The sequence below is a fragment of the Sitophilus oryzae genome, unplaced genomic scaffold (assembly GCF_002938485.1).
Source record: "Sitophilus oryzae breed Bouriz unplaced genomic scaffold, Soryzae_2.0 scaffold_1976_pilon_pilon, whole genome shotgun sequence".
Lineage (NCBI taxonomy): Eukaryota > Metazoa > Arthropoda > Insecta > Coleoptera > Curculionidae > Sitophilus > Sitophilus oryzae.
Window position 1 is genome coordinate 858,610 of NW_022146697.1, and position 18,046 is coordinate 876,655.

The window sequence follows — 18,046 nt, forward strand, 5'->3', positions numbered from 1 at the left end:
TATAAAAAAAAGAAAAATATATTCAGAGATTCAGTGGTAACCGTTCAAAAGTAAAACATATCAATTCCAAATAAAATTTTAATATGTGTATGACTATTTTAGTAAATACCATTTTGATTTTTTGTTATTTATCACGACCTACTAATAGGAAAATGATATATTTTAAATATTGCAGTAAATAGTGAAAATAAATATAGTGATATATGTTTTTGAGACGCTCATAGCAAAGCGGATCATATGATTTATAAATATCCAGGGTGTTCTATTTAAAAAAACATAACTTTAGTTCATATTTTCAAAAAATTTTTTTTCGTAGAAAAATAGACTACGCCACTGTATTTTACGTAAAAAGTTCTACAAGAATCAGTTTTCACCTTTTCGATATCATTCATAATAACGGAGATACGGGGGCTGTCCCAAATTGCAAAATTTTCGAACAGACCCTGTAGCTTAGAAATGAAGAGAGCTATGAAAATTTTGTTGGCAACATCTTCCGTTTGACAAAAAATTGGCAGAGGTTTATGCAAACCGCACCCTTCTATCTTCACGAATAACGGAGATACCGTATGATTTCAACTAAAATGGGACACCCTGTACAATAATACGGCAATATTTGGTATGTGTGCTGTAGAAAATTCATTTAGCATCAATATTTTATCGAGTCCCCAGTTAACGGAAAATGACCGACAAATAATTGTTTATCTAGCCACTGGTAAAAAAAACTGTTCATTTTTTAAAAACATGATCGAAAACGACGATTCGGTTGCATTTGGGGAATGCAATACCACTTTAAACGCAAGTAATCAAACCCAATCGGATTCTATAACTGATGTTGAAAATATTGAAAGTAAACCTTGTAAGATAATCTAAAAGTTATAATATTGTTACTTGCTTAATATTTTTTGTTTTAGGTAGCGAAGAACATAAAAATGTAGTGGAAAGTCTGAAAAGGGAGTTTAGCCGTATTGCAGATTTAGCAAAACATGAGAGTTGTAATACAGAGTTAATAAAAAAGTTTGTTGGAAGCCTAAGAGCAATTAACACAGGTAGTCAGTTGGATTCATTCCTAGCTAGTAAGCAGTGTATCAAACGAAAAACAAAATTAATAAAAGTCCAGCCTACAGCACGCAGTAGAAGAAAGATACAAAATGCTAAAATGGGGGGACAGAGAATTCAAAGTGGGCGCCCTTCCAGAAAAAGGAAACACAACCTGTCCCTTAATATCATGTCTAATCTTCCTAATTCCAAAATTCATTAGATGTTGCTGTGTGTTGCTTTGTGCTGTTTTATTTTGCAGATATTAGATATAGGTCCAATTAAAAGAGTATCTATTAAAATTCAATTTATTCCATTTCACCCGATTTGTATGACTCAGCCACGTTGTTGTGCTGCAAACGTTTAGATTTTGGAGGAATGTGCTGAGCTAGATTATATTTTCCAATGACGTATTTGGGGGCGTGTCTTGTGCTGTAATAGTATATATTTAGTAAAATCGCTACCGGGGACGTACAGAGCGTTGGAAAATGTACGTCCCTGTACGTACTTGTACGTACCCGGGATCTGACGTTCGTCCCAACATTACGTACCAGGTACGTACATAGTACGTACCGTGGCTGTATGGGTACATGCATATAAAATAATAACACATGCGTGAGTTTTTGAAGTTATAACAAACTAGTGTGTTATAACATATACGCCACGAGACTTTTCTGGCAGTATTTGTGCTGTAGCCACCTCTACCTGGTTAATAATTTCTTGCGGAAGATCTTCCTGAATCATTTTTCTTTAAAATCTGACTTGCTGGTTGATAATTCACTATTTTATCGTTAAAAAATCGCTATTTATCTAAATGACGTCATAATTTCAGTGCTATTTATTATAAAAAAAAAACAAAAAACATATCTATATTGCATAGTAATATAAACGCACCCTGATAATTTATTAATTCACAACAATGAAAGAGAACGGGTTGATCCTTTTAAATCAATTATTCTTTAGATATTTTGTATGGCACTCGCTTGTTATAACATATGTCACTTGAAAAACATTTCCCAGCGTGACTTATATGTAAGATAATACACTAGTACCATAAATAACTATTATCAAAACAATTAAATAACATTAAGTGTTCTAACGATATGTAGCTTGAAAAATGTAAATGTCACCTAAATGGGCCATTTTTCTTCATATACTTTATCATCGCTTTTAATAAGATGAAAAGAAAGTGTTTTCCGAATTCGTAACGGATCAATAAGTTTTCATTACGTCTTCCTTTGGGCTTATGTCCCCTACAGCCGCAACAGCTGTTCCACGTGGGAAATTATAGGCACTTTGCTGGAGGGCACTAAATTTTATCGTACTTTAATCCCGACGATGACGCCCGACTTACTCTTAATAAATATGCACGTATGTGTTTATGGGCTGTTGGTTTATCCCAATTTAGAAAAAAAACACTAATATCTAGAGGAAAAAAATACATTAACGGATAAGAATGTTTTTTTTATTTATTTTTTTCCTTTTTTGATAAATAAAACATGTGGAAAATTAACAAAAACGTGATCTGGAATAAGAATTGGTAAATCATGAATTCGGCATACTGAAAGTTGAAATATGGATTATAGGTTGATATATTCGATTAGAGAAGTTGATATATTCGATTAAGGAAAATTGCTCAAATCTTTATTTTAGATTCTTGCTAAAATAATATTATTTAAAAAATCATAAGATTAACAAAATTGATTTTCGTTGTTGTTCTAACCTATAAGACTGTGTTTAAGAATTATGGTATAAGCCTTTATTGATCAGAACAACAACGGAGGGGTTTTCTTTTGGGAAATTGGATTGGTTTACAATTACAATGAGTACAATTGTTTAATGAATTTTAACAATCCAATTGTCTTATTTTTTTCCGAGTGGTATGGCTTCCTGGTGTGACTTTTGTCTTTCTGGGGCTGAAGATGGGAATTAAATGAATCCCGAAACATGTCGCCCCAATTTTAAATCAAATTAAATTTTGAAATAAACATCCTAAAAGATTGTGAGTTTTTTGAGTCCCCTATATACCCCTCGTTAGATGTTTTACATTGATATGTACTCACACTGGGTTGGAGAACGTTTAGATACTTTTTTGTTGCATTTTTTTTTTGGTATCTAATGGCAATTTTGTTCCTATTTTGGTAGGCGCAGAATTTCCAGTAAGGTTCTTCTAGACAAGAAGAGATGCAATGAGTATCTTATACATATACCTGTTGTGTTGTGTGATTTTTTATTAACCTTTTTAATAAATATTATAATCATTATAAGTAGTTATACTAATACGGGACTGCGACAGTCGGATGGCCAAGAAGGTTACCAAAGATTTTCACCTGTATTTTTTCCGTGGTTACCTGTGTGTTCTTGTAAATTTACCAGAGGCTGTTGAAGAGGGCCTTAATTGTTGTGGTTTAGGTATGTAGCAGGTAAATGTAAATTGTGTGACGTCAGATAGAACTCTAGACGTCAGTTACTGAGAACTGACATAAAATTTGTCAAAAAATTAATTCCTTATATAGGAAAACCAGAAAAGAATAGAAAGTTTCCAGATACATATATCTATTTCCAAAAATGTTTTTTCAAATGTTTCGATCTGCACCAGTTCTACTCAATAAAAAATCGATATTAAATCATCCTCAATGCAGTAAACGCCTTTTTCAAAATAAAGAAGAGTAAGGCCAGTAAGACTCTAACCTAACTAAATCTCGTCGTCCGACAAGCCCCCGACCCCTCCGACCGAGACATTTAGACAAAATTTTTGATTATTGTGCTGTTAAAATGTACGGATTAGCCTTTTATTATTGTTTCATACACACTCGACCGTTCAGATTTACTAATATTGCATTGATTGTAGCTGTAAATAAAAATGTGTGTTTAATACCAGTAAATAATCCGTTAGTCGATGAAAAAAGTATCGTGTTTATCGACAAAATTAATTGTAGGCTTTTAAATTTTGCTGAATATGGTCATATTTTACAATATTCAACTCATAATTGTTGATACTTCTGGTGGATTATATTCAATTTATACATATGTAAATTATAAACAAACCAAATTGAAGTACTAGAAACAATAAGGTGAGACAGTAATTTTTACGAAATCCCTGTATTATTAATTCTTTACTTATAGAGTATCTGTTCCTGTGTATGCCCAAGTTTCTGTTTTCCAAGAAGCATATTAATTAAATGAACAAAACTGTGTCCAAGAAATACTCTATTGCATAGAGGATTTAATGAAAACAAAATTGGTGATGCTGTAATCACAAAGTTCCATGCAGGAATCAATGGTTATTGCTAAAATATGTTATTGGTGTATTGTCAATTTTATTTACTTATATATTACGTTATTTAATCTCAATAATTTTAGGCTCCTAAGTCATTTATTTACATACTTAACTTTTAACGTAACTACTGGTAGATTGTAGGAAATAATATACACATTGGAACAATTTAAGTAAATAAATGAATTAATATAATACATACATCAAGAAGTAATGTATAATTTTACAAAAAGCTGTATTAATCACTTTCGAAAATCATAATTGTTTTTTTTAGTAAGTCGCAGACAAATATTTTAGGTTTGTTATTAAATTAAATGATAATGTAATAAGTACAGATTTAGACTCTTGAACCAGGCATAGTATATTAATTAGTAGGGTTCACAGTAAAACATATTTTGTAATACCATTCGAAAGAAAATAAATACCTATATTATACTGTTTATAAAGTGAGTTTCATTGTAACATAACTTAAGAAAACAATTAATATGCATATGTCAATCATAAGAAAAGAATCTATTAATTTAATGAACTATACCCATAGTACTCGGCAAACAGTAAACCAAACCAAAGAAACTAAGACTTACAGTGTTAGATCATGTAGTATATAAATATTTTAATTTTATCATTTAATAAATAAATACAATATAAAATTTAAAATGCCAATTTTTTATTTTAAAACAAGTGATTTATATATGTATAAACAATTTACAATTATTTATCATTTAATTTATTGGCCACAGCTTCCGGGATTATAAGGCTAATATTTTGCTGCCTATAGTGCCTATATCTCAAAAAAAGAATAATTAAGAGTAATTAATGATTAAGTATCCCTGTATTTTTAAATGTTGAATCTTATGGACTGAAAAAAAACTGCTGATGATATTTCTACTTTCACTGACCGAAGATGCAGAAACCTGGAAGAAATTCAAAAAACAAATTGTACAAACATTTTAAGGTTTTCCTTAAATCCTCTATACAATAGACTATTTCTTGGACATAGTTTTGTTCATTTAATTTGTTTCTTAGAGGTTATACACAGCTGTAGATATTCTATAAGTAAAAAGTAATAATACAGATTCATGTAAAATATCCCACCTTACCGTTCTAGTACTTCAATTTAGTGTGTTTATATTTTATACATGTATAAAATTGAACATCATCCACCAGAAGTATCAACAATTATGAGTTGAATATTACAAAATATGACCATATTAAGCAAAATTTAAAGGCCTACAATTAACCTTGTTGATAAACACAATACTTCTTCCATGTATAGTAATGAACACACATAACTGGTTTACAGCTACAGTTTTACTAAATCTGAAGGGTCTAGTGTGTATTAGACAATTACAAAAGGATAATCCATACATTTTAACAGTAGAATAATCTGATTTTTGTTAACGAGTTATCGAAATGCCTGGAACTGGGACGGGCGATTGTTAGGTTAGAGCCTTTTTGATTTTTCTCTTCTTTACTTTTAAAGACGCATTTAGTATTAATTACGATTTACTGGATTTACCTAATATAGATTTTTTATTAATTAAAACTGGTATAGTTCAAATTATCAGAAAAAAGACGTCACACAATTTACATTTACCTGCTACATACCTAAACCACAACAATTAAGGCCCTCTTCAACAGCCTCTGGTAAATTTACAAGAACACACAGGTAACCACGGAAAAAATACAGGTGAAAATCTTTGGTAACCTTCTTGGCCATCCGACTGTCGCAGTCCCGTATTAGTATAACTACTAACACGTGTTTTATTAAATGTATTAATATTTTCTAACGCTTTGTGAATTTACAAAAGTAATTGTCAATTCACTTTAATAAAATGTTTTAATTTTTTGTTACTGTATAGTAATAGTATTCTAAAAGATAGATTTACAATGAATAAGTAAATTTAGTATGAAATACAATTTTTTTAAATAAATTCACAGAGAATAATGGTAAATATAAAGATATAATATAACATATTTACATACATGCCACAAACTAGCAATACAGCGATTTTACAAAGCAGTTGTAAAACTAAAGAACGGATGGTAAATTTACTACAATAATCTGTGGCAAGAAATAACCCTCAACATTATCAGTATTACTACCAACTACCAGTTCTATAGCTTCAGAAACATCCTACTACACTATGAGACGTAAAATAAGCTTGGTTATAAAGCATTTGTCAAAAAAATAGCGTAACAAAATCATCCGTATAGGGGCCAGAAATTATCGTGACTGTCATTTCAAAGACTAACCCTAACGCCATTTTAATTTTAACACGGATTTTAATTTTATCAAATACCATGACTGTGCAGTTTCAAAGTTAACAAAAACATAAAATATAATATAAGTATTGTATTTTCGACATCTATATTGTTATTACGAAAACTGCACGACACATTTGACATGCGTGAAATTCTTCTTTCAATACCACATCTTTTCGTGAAGCCCCCAAATTGAATTCGCCGTTCGGAACAGTAGGGGCAGGTGTAAAAAGAAAGCGTATTCGATCCAGAATTGCCTCGATACCTTTGAATAAATAAAGGTGGAATCCAGGTGGGGAGCCCTTAAAATATTTCTCCCATCTGCACCTGTGATGCGGGCGCTTGTTTGTGTCGGTCGATTGCAAAGGGTGAAACGTGCATATTTGAATAATCTGAAAACGCGGTGTTGTGCTGGTTAAATTGGAATTCTCGCGAAGGAGGTGGCATGGCTGTATCGCAGCAACGAATAGTTATTAAAATTTTGATGGAATTTTGAATATGGTTTCAAACTAATGAAAATCATAATTATTTCATTCTTTCATTCGGGGGATTCTATCAAAAATTCTAGTCTCAAAAGTGGCTCACCCCTATAACTTTCTTATTTTTTCAGTTAAAAAAACGAGATATTATACATGTTAGTATATGACATAAATTAGGATTGATTGACGTATTCAATTGTTTTCGGTCACTTCCTGTTTCACCGGAAATAACTACAACTTTTGATTTTTAAATAGCACCCTCGGTATTTTTTTACTTTATTCGAAAGAAAATAACACTCTGTTATGTATAGTTTATTTGAAATTATAACTTGACTCGAAATACCAAGTGTGTGGTATCAAATTATTCCTAAAACAATGCTTTTTCCAAATATGCTAATGAGCCACCCTCGTTCCGTTTGAACAAAGTGAGTTATAATTAAAAATACGCTTTAAGCATTTTCTAATGGGCCAGGACAAGACACTAGAAACATTAGACGATCAAATATATTTTCCAAGGCTCCTTGATTAAGAATTAGTGTTTTTAATATAGCCATGGCACTCTAGGTTGAATTTTAAAATACGATTTTTTATTAAGCGAGAATGTCAAAAGTTGACATATAATATGATATGTCATTCTATTCAGTATGTCATTTTCTATCGAATAAAGTAAAAAAAATACCGAGGGTGCCATTTAAAAATCAAAAGTTGTAGTCATTTCCGGTGAAAGAGGAATTGACCAAAAACAATTGAATACGTCAATCAATCCTAATTTATGTCATATACTAATATACCAAATATCGTTTTTTTCTCTGAAGACATAAAAAAAGTTATATGAAGCGCACCCGGTATATCAGTTTGTTTACCTGAAAGAATTGCTGAGTTTCGAAACTAACCCTCAACGACGAATGATCCTCCACGAAGACAATGCAAGTTCCCATACAGCTCGAATAACAATAATTGAGTTTTTAAAGCAAAAAAAACATCAAATTGTTGGACCATCTTCCCGACAGTCTTGACCTAACTCCAAATTACTTTTATACTTAATCAGAAATTAAGAGTGAACTTCGTGGTCAAAGGTTCCCATCCCCAGGAAATGCAGCCCTGTCAGCGCCTTTAATAACTCAATTTTGAAGGTACCAACCAGCAAGTGAAACAACCGCTTTCAGAATTGGTTCCAACGGATGCAAAAATGCATTGCTCTTTGTAAAGAATATTTCGAAAAACAATAGTGTTTAAAAGATCTACTGTTCTTTTCTACCTATATATGCAAAATATGAAAGACGATTCGATATGCATCATTATAAACCATGCAACATTATTTGTATTAAACTTTTTTTCATACCTTCGAAAACAACGACGATATTGGATTTCCTAGCACTAATGAGCCACCCTATATACTGCTTTGAAGTACGAGAAGACTTTCAAACCGAATTGACAATAGTAGTCGTTAAAACATATAAAAATAATGGTTCGGAAGATGATTTTATTAACATGATATGATGATTCATTAACAAATTAAAGTCTGATGGAATTTTTTTAATCACTCTATAATTAGGGTTAAATATGAATACGTAGATATGTTTCAGATATTTTTCTGATGGTAGGCACGATATTGGAAGTCTAGTGGTAGGACTTCGACAACCTATGTCTCCTAAATCGTACCAATTTGTTAGACTTTTAAAAAGTTGATATCTGTGGAGAAATAATACTAATACAGGTTCTAATCTATACTAATATATAAAATCCTTAAGTGACTGACATACTGATTAATTACGATCCTGCTCCAACCACTCAACGTAAGAAGCTCAATTTTGGGATACAGGTTGATTCTAGGGTGTAGAGGTTCGATAAGAAGGGATTTTTCGAAATTCCATTTCCAAGAGGGTGAAACCATCCCTCAAATATTACAAAACTTTTTATTTAAAAAACGGTCAAGTTTCCGAAAAAACGCTAAAACACGTTTATTTTATTTTGTCTTTTTACATATTTTCAGATTTTTTAAAAATGTATACGGGGTGTTTCGAAAAATCTGGTCATTGATTAATCACGATCCTGCTTAAAGCGCTAGACGTAAAAAGCTGATTTTTGGAAAACGGATTGACTTTAGGGTGTAGAGGTTCGATAAGAAAGGATTTTTCGAAACTCGAATTCTAAGGGGGTAAAACCACCCCTCAAATATTAGAATATTTTTTATTTAAAAACCGGTGAGTTTTTCGGAAAAACTCTTAAAGATGTATATCCTATTTTGTCGTTTTACATATTTTAAGATTTTTAAAAATTTATACAGGGTGTTTCATAAAATATGACCATTGAGTAATCACGATTCTGCTTAAACTGTTGGACGTTTAAAGCTGATTTTTGGCAAACGGATTGACTCTGGGGTGTAGAGGTTCGATAAGGAGGGGTTTCTCGAATCTCAAATTCCAAGAGGGTGAAAAGGCCTCTACAAAGTTCTTGAAAAAACCTACAATCTATTATTTCTAATAGATTTCGAGATATCGATTTTTGAATTCAGAGTTCTAATAGCGCGACCACTATCGAACACCCACTCAATTCCACTTATTTTTACCAAAAATGCAAGTGTTTCTAGCATGCACTTAAAAAAATTCAAGCTATAGGGACAATTACAACGACTCGTTAATCAATAAACAAATTAAGTATCATGAGACGTAATTAAATCATGAAGCTGAACGCATGACGTACACCTTTCCCTAGAACTTTAAGTACTGACAGAGGTATTGATTGAGTCGACCGGTCAACTGCGACAAATCTGCTATATTCCCTTCCACGTCTCTTAGCGATGTGCAGTTTCTCGGTTTATTTCATACGTTTGGCAACGTGTTTACTGTCCTCTCTTTGTTCAGTACATTATAAACGACTTGTACTCTTCTTACATACGGAAATCTCGACCCAAGACTAACCTTTGCAAGCCCTTAGTATAAAGGACACACCCTATAACTTTTTTAGGAACTAAATTTGAATTTAAGCGACGACATTGAAGAGAGTAAATCAGGCGTTGTTTCACCTACAATACCTATTCCGTCCTCGAATCATAACAACGTTATCAATATTAGTAAGTTTCCCAGGGTAATATTTTTTGAAAAAAAAAACTTTCTTTATTTTTTTAGGCTGTGAAATTGGTAGTAAAAAAAGTGAATCTGGCTCACTTTTAGAAAAAAAATCTTTGCATTCTCAAAATGATTTGTATATAGAATCGCCTACTTTTGCCAATGAGCGATCAAACTCTTTGGTATCGACTTCCGGAGAATCTCAATCGAAATCATCATTTAAACATAGAAAAAATGATGCTAAGATATCGGATATGAGCTCTGACTCAATTATATGGCTCTCTCATAGGTATGTACTTAGACAAATAATTAGATTATACGGTATTCGCAAAACATTTTCCGATGCACGTCATCAATCATGTCGAATTTGACACTAAAACCTATAAACCTGACTAAATGAAATTTTAGCAAAAATGTTTAAATTTGTTGTATAATTCAAGATACCGAGCAGCTATAAATTTTACTTTATAAAATAGAAAACAAATTTCTTGCAGTATAGGTATATAATAAAATTATATAAGGATTCTTGCCACTTAACTGCTTATATAGAAATTTAATTCTACGCTGTGTTTGTCATAATGCGGATCAACCTGCTCTCACTACCGGTTTCGGAGCCCTACTCCATCATCAGGTGAGCTTGGGCAGATTCACAAAATGACAACCACAGCGCAGAGATAGTTAATTCCGACTTGTCGGAAAGTGTCGGTTAGATATTAAGTCCCGAACGAGAGATAGCGGCCTGCGTGCAATGGTAGTACTTTCGTACCACCGGGGCGCAACTATCGGTAGTAAAAGGATGCTAAAAGGCTTTTTTTCAGGCAAGCCAAATTATAAAATAGAAAACAAATTTCTTGCAGTATAGGTATATAATAAAATTATATAAGGATTCTTGCCACTTAAACTGCTTATATAGAAATGTAATTCCCGGTGGTACGAAAGTACTACCATTGCACGCAGGCCGCTATCTCCCGTTCGGGACTTAATATACTTATAATCCTTATATAATTTTATTATATACCTATACTGCAAGAAATTTGTTTTCTATTTTATAATTTGGCTTGCCTGAAAAAAAGCCTTTTACCATCCTTTTACTATCGATAGTTGCGCCCCGGTGGTACGAAATTACTACCATTGCACGCAGGCCGCTATCTCCCCTTCGGGACTTAATATCTAACCGACACTTTCCGACAAGTCGGAAATGTTGTTATACTAGGTACTTATATTTTTAATACATTTTGATACAAATTCTGTTCTTTTACAGTGTTTTCTTACTTCTGGTTTCTGCAGTGTAAATAATTATTATTATTGTGTAATTTGCGCTATTGCGTTCCATGATATAAAGGAATATAAGAATTTTATTTTTTAACCACTTAATCCATTTTATGGAAGAAAAATGGTACATTTAATACAAAACAAAAATAGAACAATTTTAAGGCTACTTCTCTTGAACTTGATCGAGATACTTTTGGAAAATACAAAGTTTTGGAAAATCGATTTTGCTTATTTGGGAATATATTGTAGTCCTAAATGTGTTATTTACAAAACCGTTTCGTTTTTGAGATTGGCTGTTTTTGTTCCGGAGATATTCGCTGTTAAATATTTCGGAATGCAGAAAAAAATACTTTTATTGTAAATTTCCTCGTATAACTGAAAATCTCTTAGAGATATCGGTAAACGGTTTGCTGCAGTCAATTCTACGTAAAATGGACAATCAGTAAGAATATTTTAGTTGGGATCTGAGATATTTTGGTTTTTGACAAAATCGACAGAGAGGTGCCGAGGAATTTTTTCGAAAAATTTTGGAAAATCGATTTTGCGTTCTAAAAAGATATAATTGGTATCATTTGAATAAATATTTCTTAAAAGGAACGAAAATTTAGGCATCAAAACTTGTATTATTTCCTAAATTCGTTCATAAGAAGTAGTTTTATCTAGCAGAAGATGTATATACGAAGCAAAATACATACGTATACACGCGGTAGTCACAACTGCAATGTGTAAACATAGTTTAAACGTTATACACAAGCACTGTGTATCCTACGGCACACTGTGTATCCCTTACTTTGTGTATACGTAAATGCTATACTGTGGCTACATTGTGAGGCGGACGTTTAACCTTTGTGCATACGTGTTGGACTACAATGTGTAAACGTAGCATATTTACATCGGGGGAATTGTGTCACCCTGTGTCTACGTCTAATAATGTAAACACATCGTAAATGTGATTTGATGTGCTGTATGGGTTGTTAATGGTTAGTGATATTTCTGGCCAAAACGTTGTGTAAGTAAAATAAATTAAAGGAATGGTCCGAAATTCTTTCGTTTTAAATACCGAATCATGGTCTACCACATTCAAAGTAACAAAAAAAGACTCAAAAAGTGATATGTAATTTAATTCACTATTAAACAGATTCATGAGAAATATCATGGTCGAATAGAACTAGAAACAAATTAACTAAATTAAAATATTTAAAAAATATATAATACGTATAATTAAATATCAAAGAGACCGTCACGGAATTACAAGCAATATATTGACAATTTCATTAAACTTTAAACATTCTCGAATATTGCACTGCATGCGTTTGCTAGATGATTACCTCCGAATTAAAAAAGCACCATCTGAGCAATTTATTGCAAATTGGAATTAAAATCTTTATGTGTTTCACTGTTTTAGTGCCGTTTCACATGAAACGTATCTTCCATCCTGATCATCCGTGTTTATTTTCAAGGTCCGACGTAGTACTTGTCAAATCCGTTGAGGATAGTCAAGTGTTTTATATTGGTACGTATCAGATTGTCGGCGTATATGTGAAACAGGGTATTTATTTCTGCCAGGGAAAATTGTAAAATAATTGAATTCAACAAATGTCTATACCTCTGTGCATGGCGAATTCATCTCTTCAAAAAAGTCTTGTGGGGATTTCGCCATTGTAAGAAAATCTACAAAATAAAATAGTTACTTTTTGTAAATACTGCTGCGTTAATCCAAACAGAGAGTAGGTTGTCAGCAGTGATTGACTAATGAACTAAACTGAACTAAACTAATGAAAACAATTGAATACGTCAATCAATCCTAATTTATGTCATATACTAACATACTAAATCTCGTTTTTTTATCTGAAAAAATAAAAAAGTTATAGGGGTGAGTCAATCTTGAGACCCAACCGGAAATGACCGAAAACAATTGAGTATGTCAGTCAATCCTAATTTATGTCATATACTAACATACCAAATCTCGTTGTTTTATCTGAAAAAATAAAAAAGTTATAGGAGTGAGCCACTTTAGAGAGTTCCCTCCGTCGCACTATGGGGTATTTTACCTCAAAATCTGGCCAATAATTTTTTTTCATTCTTCCGCCTTTCAAAACGTGAGAAAATAAAGAAATTGCTTCAAATTTTAATACATACCTAGCGTTTTTTTATTGACAAGATTAAGTCGAGACTCCCTCTAGTATTGACAATAACATGTCAATACACGAGGGAGTGATTCCTCAGGTCATTTTATGGAGAAAAGTTCCCATAAACATAGGTCCAGAAATGCATTATTTCTAAGATACAGGGTGTTGAAAGTGAAAAACACTAAATTTTTATTCGATTAAAAAAAAATATTAACTGCCAAACTAGCAGTAAAAAATTAGCAAAATTTCTTATCATGGTCTTCTAAAGGAATACTTAAGCTACAAAACCAGCCGGATTGATATACTTGATAAGGTTCGATTACATACTGAAAGTTTACATAAACATTCTGTTATAAATGAAATAATATGTCTAATATTGAACTAGCAGATTAATATTCTCCTAACTACAAAATAACAGTTATACTAAAGAGTAATACTCCCATATTATACTCCAAACTAATATAAATTCAATAAAAGATCGCGATTAGTAAGAAAAACTAAGATAATTATTGTTAAGTAAATTTTGTAAAAGCACAGCGATACACAGCTCGTCTATTCGAAGAACAATTTGTGATTGGCGCGGATTATAACACGGAGGGACATTGACCCCTACCACCCACCCTCGAATACATCCATGTTTATACAAATAATTCCTGGTATCGGTTGGTTGATATCTTGAATTTATATTTTTGACTATTGGCCAACTTTTTGGGTTAAATACCCCTTAGTGCGTCGCGTCGGCGTCGGAAGCAAAAAAAAAACACAAAGAAGAAAGAAAAAAAAACATTTAAAATATCTAAATGCAACTATTCGAGAACAGTTTTTTTCAAACAGGTACGTCTATAAAAAAAAAATATTTAGAACGTCAACGGTTTTTATGTGGGTTTTAACTCCATTATTAATTGTGAAATGAATATAAAGAGATAGAAATAGAAGAACAGGCGGGTTTTAGAGCGGGAAGGTCTACTGTGGATCATCTGTTTACCATAACACAGGTCTTAGAGAAAAAAAAGGCAAAAGATCAAGAGGTACACTTACTATATATATATATATATATATATATATATATATATATATATATATATATATATATATATATATATATATATATATATATATATATATATATATACCTCCAAAAGGCTTATGACAGCATACCATTAAATAAATTGTGAGAAACGTTGGAAATAACTAGTATAAATGTCAACCAACTTAAAGCAGTTAAGAACTTATACCAGAACACCACAGCTAGAATAAAAATACGAGACTCATTGTCAGAAAGCATAAAAATTACAAAAGGCCTCAAGCAGGGATGTTGCCTATCTCCTATACTATTCAAAATACTATACCTGCAACAAGCACTAAAAAATGGATGCTTAAGTGTAGAGGAATGGGAATCCCCCAAATAAATGAGGACACCCTATACACCCTATTTTTTGCGGACGACCAGGTAGTCCTAGCCCAAGATCACGACGACCTTGAATATATGGCAAGGAAGCTGATAGAGGAGTATAAGAAATGGGGGTTGGAGGTAAATATCACCAAAACTGAATGTATGACTGTAGGGGGGCCACAAGAGAACATAGTCTTAGAGGATGGAAGCGTGATAAAAAACTGTGACAAATATAAATATCTCGGATTAAAAATAACTAACGATGGAAAACTCGACGAGGGTATAAAAGATCGAATAATGCAAGGCAGAAGGGCAATATCTATGTTGAATGGTGTACTGTGGGATCAAGGAATCTCTAAAGCTAATAAGAAGAACATATATAATACGGTAGTGAAAAGCATAATAACTTACGGAAGCGAAATATGGCAGTTGAAAAGCAGAACAGAGAACATGCTATTAGCGACCGAAATGGATTACTGGAGGAGATCTGCTGGAAAATCGAAAAGAGAGCAAATAACCAACAACAGAGTAAGGGAGATTATGGAAGCAGAACACACAATTGTGGACGACATAAGAACAAAACAACTCATATGGTTTGGTAATGTGCAACGAATGCCCGATCACAGAATACCAAAACAAATTTTACTGTGGACACCTCGAGGCAGAAATAAAAGAGGAAGGCCGCGACGAAGCTGGAGGGAGGGTGTGGATAAAGAACTAGAAAATAGAGAAATACCTGATGATCTCTGCCTAAATAGACAAGAGTGGAGGTTAGGTGTCGGAAAACGTCGTAGAACGTTCTGAACCGACTTATATATACAGGGTGTCCCAGAAATAAGTGCAAATATTTTAACTGGTAGTATAGTTCAACCCCAGAAACACGCCCATGAGGTTTTCTTCACGAAAAAAAAATTTTTGGAATTTTTTTTAGTTTTTAGTTAAAAAACATAATTTCTTGATAATATGGCAACATAGGTATTAGATTAAATTTACAAGAAAGAAAATCCAGAAAAGATCCAGTTGTTTTCAAAATTTTAGCAAAAAATATTTTTTTTTGGAAATTCTCAAAGTAAAATAACTCCGTTATTTTGGACTTATTTGAAAAATGATAAAGAGAAAATATGTTTCTTTTATCGAGATCTACCACCCCTTAAAATATTTGCACTTATTTCTGGGACACCCTGTATATATTAATTGTAATCAGGACGGAGTTAGGTAAGTGTTAATTTGAAGTTTAATTTCATGTAATATCAAAGTACGTCAAAGGTTTATAATAGATGTATCTGCGTCGTATCCAATTTTGCAGGATGGCACCGTCGCTCACCTAACCTACCCACCAAATTTGGTCTCAATCGGACGACATCAACTTTTGACGTTTCTTACGTCAAAACTAACTGTCACAGTGACACGTGTCGTACACATTTGATTCATTGATGATGGTTTCATAATACACGAAACGTCGTCAAAAAAAGCTCTTCGAGCCCCATCTACATTCAGAGTTTCAGCCCCCTAGCCCGAATTACGACGCTCCAAGACGTTACCACTTTTCCTCTCGCGTCTCGTGTGTCACGGCCTTCAATTTTTACTCTCATCGCGCGTAAAGAAGTTTCACTTCAAAAATTATGTTCTGTGATATATTTATTTTATGTTTGTATATTACAATATTTCAAAATTAATGCCTAAACTATTAACATGGAAAAAAGTAACTCTGTTCACGCATCTCATTAAAGAAACGTGGAATAAAATAGTTGAACATATTTTACAAAGAAAAGGGAGTACGTGGGAAAGAGCAAAACAATTGGCACAAGATAGGAAGAAATGGTCTGCATTTGTCTATGACAAGAAAACATGAACACGTAACCCAGACACCCTCAGGGGTAAAATGGGTGTTTTTCGATTATATATATTTCTTTACATTATTCGATTATTAATTATTTGGTTGAGAATGATCACATAAATCATTAAATTAAATTCAATTTCGTTTCAAAATTCAAACTCAGATGATTTCTCTATTGCCCAGTACGCGCGATCATAGTGCGCGTACTACCAGAAGACATTCGCAATTCGGCCGGTGTGTAGAGACCAAGTCGCAAACACTAGTGCAGAGATCCGACACTGTTTCTATTTTTCTGGTACTATTTTTTCGCAACAACGTTACGTGCATCCGAAGAGTGTGGGCAAAAAAAAGGGTAAGCCATTTGAGTGCCCTGGCATATTTATTTCTCAATATTTTCTTTTTTTTCAATTCTCTTTTCGTTCAATTTGGCATCAAACTCTGTAGGTGAAATAGAGGCTCAAAGGGATTGGTCGTATGGCATACGGTCGAGTTAATCCTTTGATCGGCCTTATTGATGTTTCGGGGTTAGGCCTGAAATTGTTCTTTACTGCTACACTGTTTAGGAGGAGGTTGTTATTCGAGTATGTCTAATAGGGGTTCTTAGATTAATTACCCCGAAGCCGGCTAACAAATTTAATTAGATTTTGGAAACACTACATTACGCTCGTTACATTGTAGTTTAATCTTAATGAAGAATTAATTCACATGGAGACGCATGAAATACAGCACTAATTTAGTAGTTAAATAATGAAAACATACAGGGTGATTTATTGATAACGTACCGCAAGGCATGACTACCAGGAAGAATTCGAAAAAAATTGAAATAAAATATCTTCTTGGTGTGACCATGTCTTAAATTTTGAAAATTTACACCACGTTCGGTTATAGATACATATACAGGATGTCTGAATATTCTGTGGACATAGAACTATACTACGTATTTTTGGAATCAAAATAAGTTCATTGGACACAATTTACTTCTATACGAAAGTGCTTTGTTTGTCTGCTAGAGGACTTCAAACTTTAAAAAAATAAACATATTTTTCAGATATTTTAAGAACCGTTATTCCGATTTGAATGAAATTTTGAAGTGATTTAATATTTGCTGATTTAATATTGCTGTAATAAGTGATTTAATATTTGACTTACTCAAAAATCAAGAAAGAGTACGGGAAGGGTGAAAACTACCCCCGCCCCTACATAAAAATACTTATTAGAAAATACTTATCTGAAAATAAAAATTTTGGCTTATTTCAGAAAAGTACATATTTTTTTAGTAGATCAATAATAA

General features: G+C 32.6%; 1 protein-coding gene across 1 annotated transcript; it reads left to right on the plus strand.

Moving 5' to 3' along the window:
• Positions 1 to 645: 645 nt before the first annotated feature.
• Positions 646 to 1,258, plus strand: LOC115883705. Its single transcript, XM_030902101.1, has 2 exons — positions 646 to 856; positions 912 to 1,258. The coding sequence occupies exons 1-2, from the start codon at positions 742 to 744 to the stop codon at positions 1,256 to 1,258; spliced, it is 462 nt and encodes a 153-aa protein (XP_030757961.1). The 5' UTR covers positions 646 to 741.
• Positions 1,259 to 18,046: the final 16,788 nt, after the last annotated feature.

Coding starts and splice junctions, on each gene's coding strand:
- LOC115883705 (XM_030902101.1), top strand. CDS start 742: ATGATCGAAAACGACGATTCGGTTGCATTTGGGGAATGCAATACCACT. Junction 857..911: donor AAATATTGAAAGTAAACCTT/GTAAGATAATCT, acceptor TTTTTGTTTTAG/GTAGCGAAGAACATAAAAAT.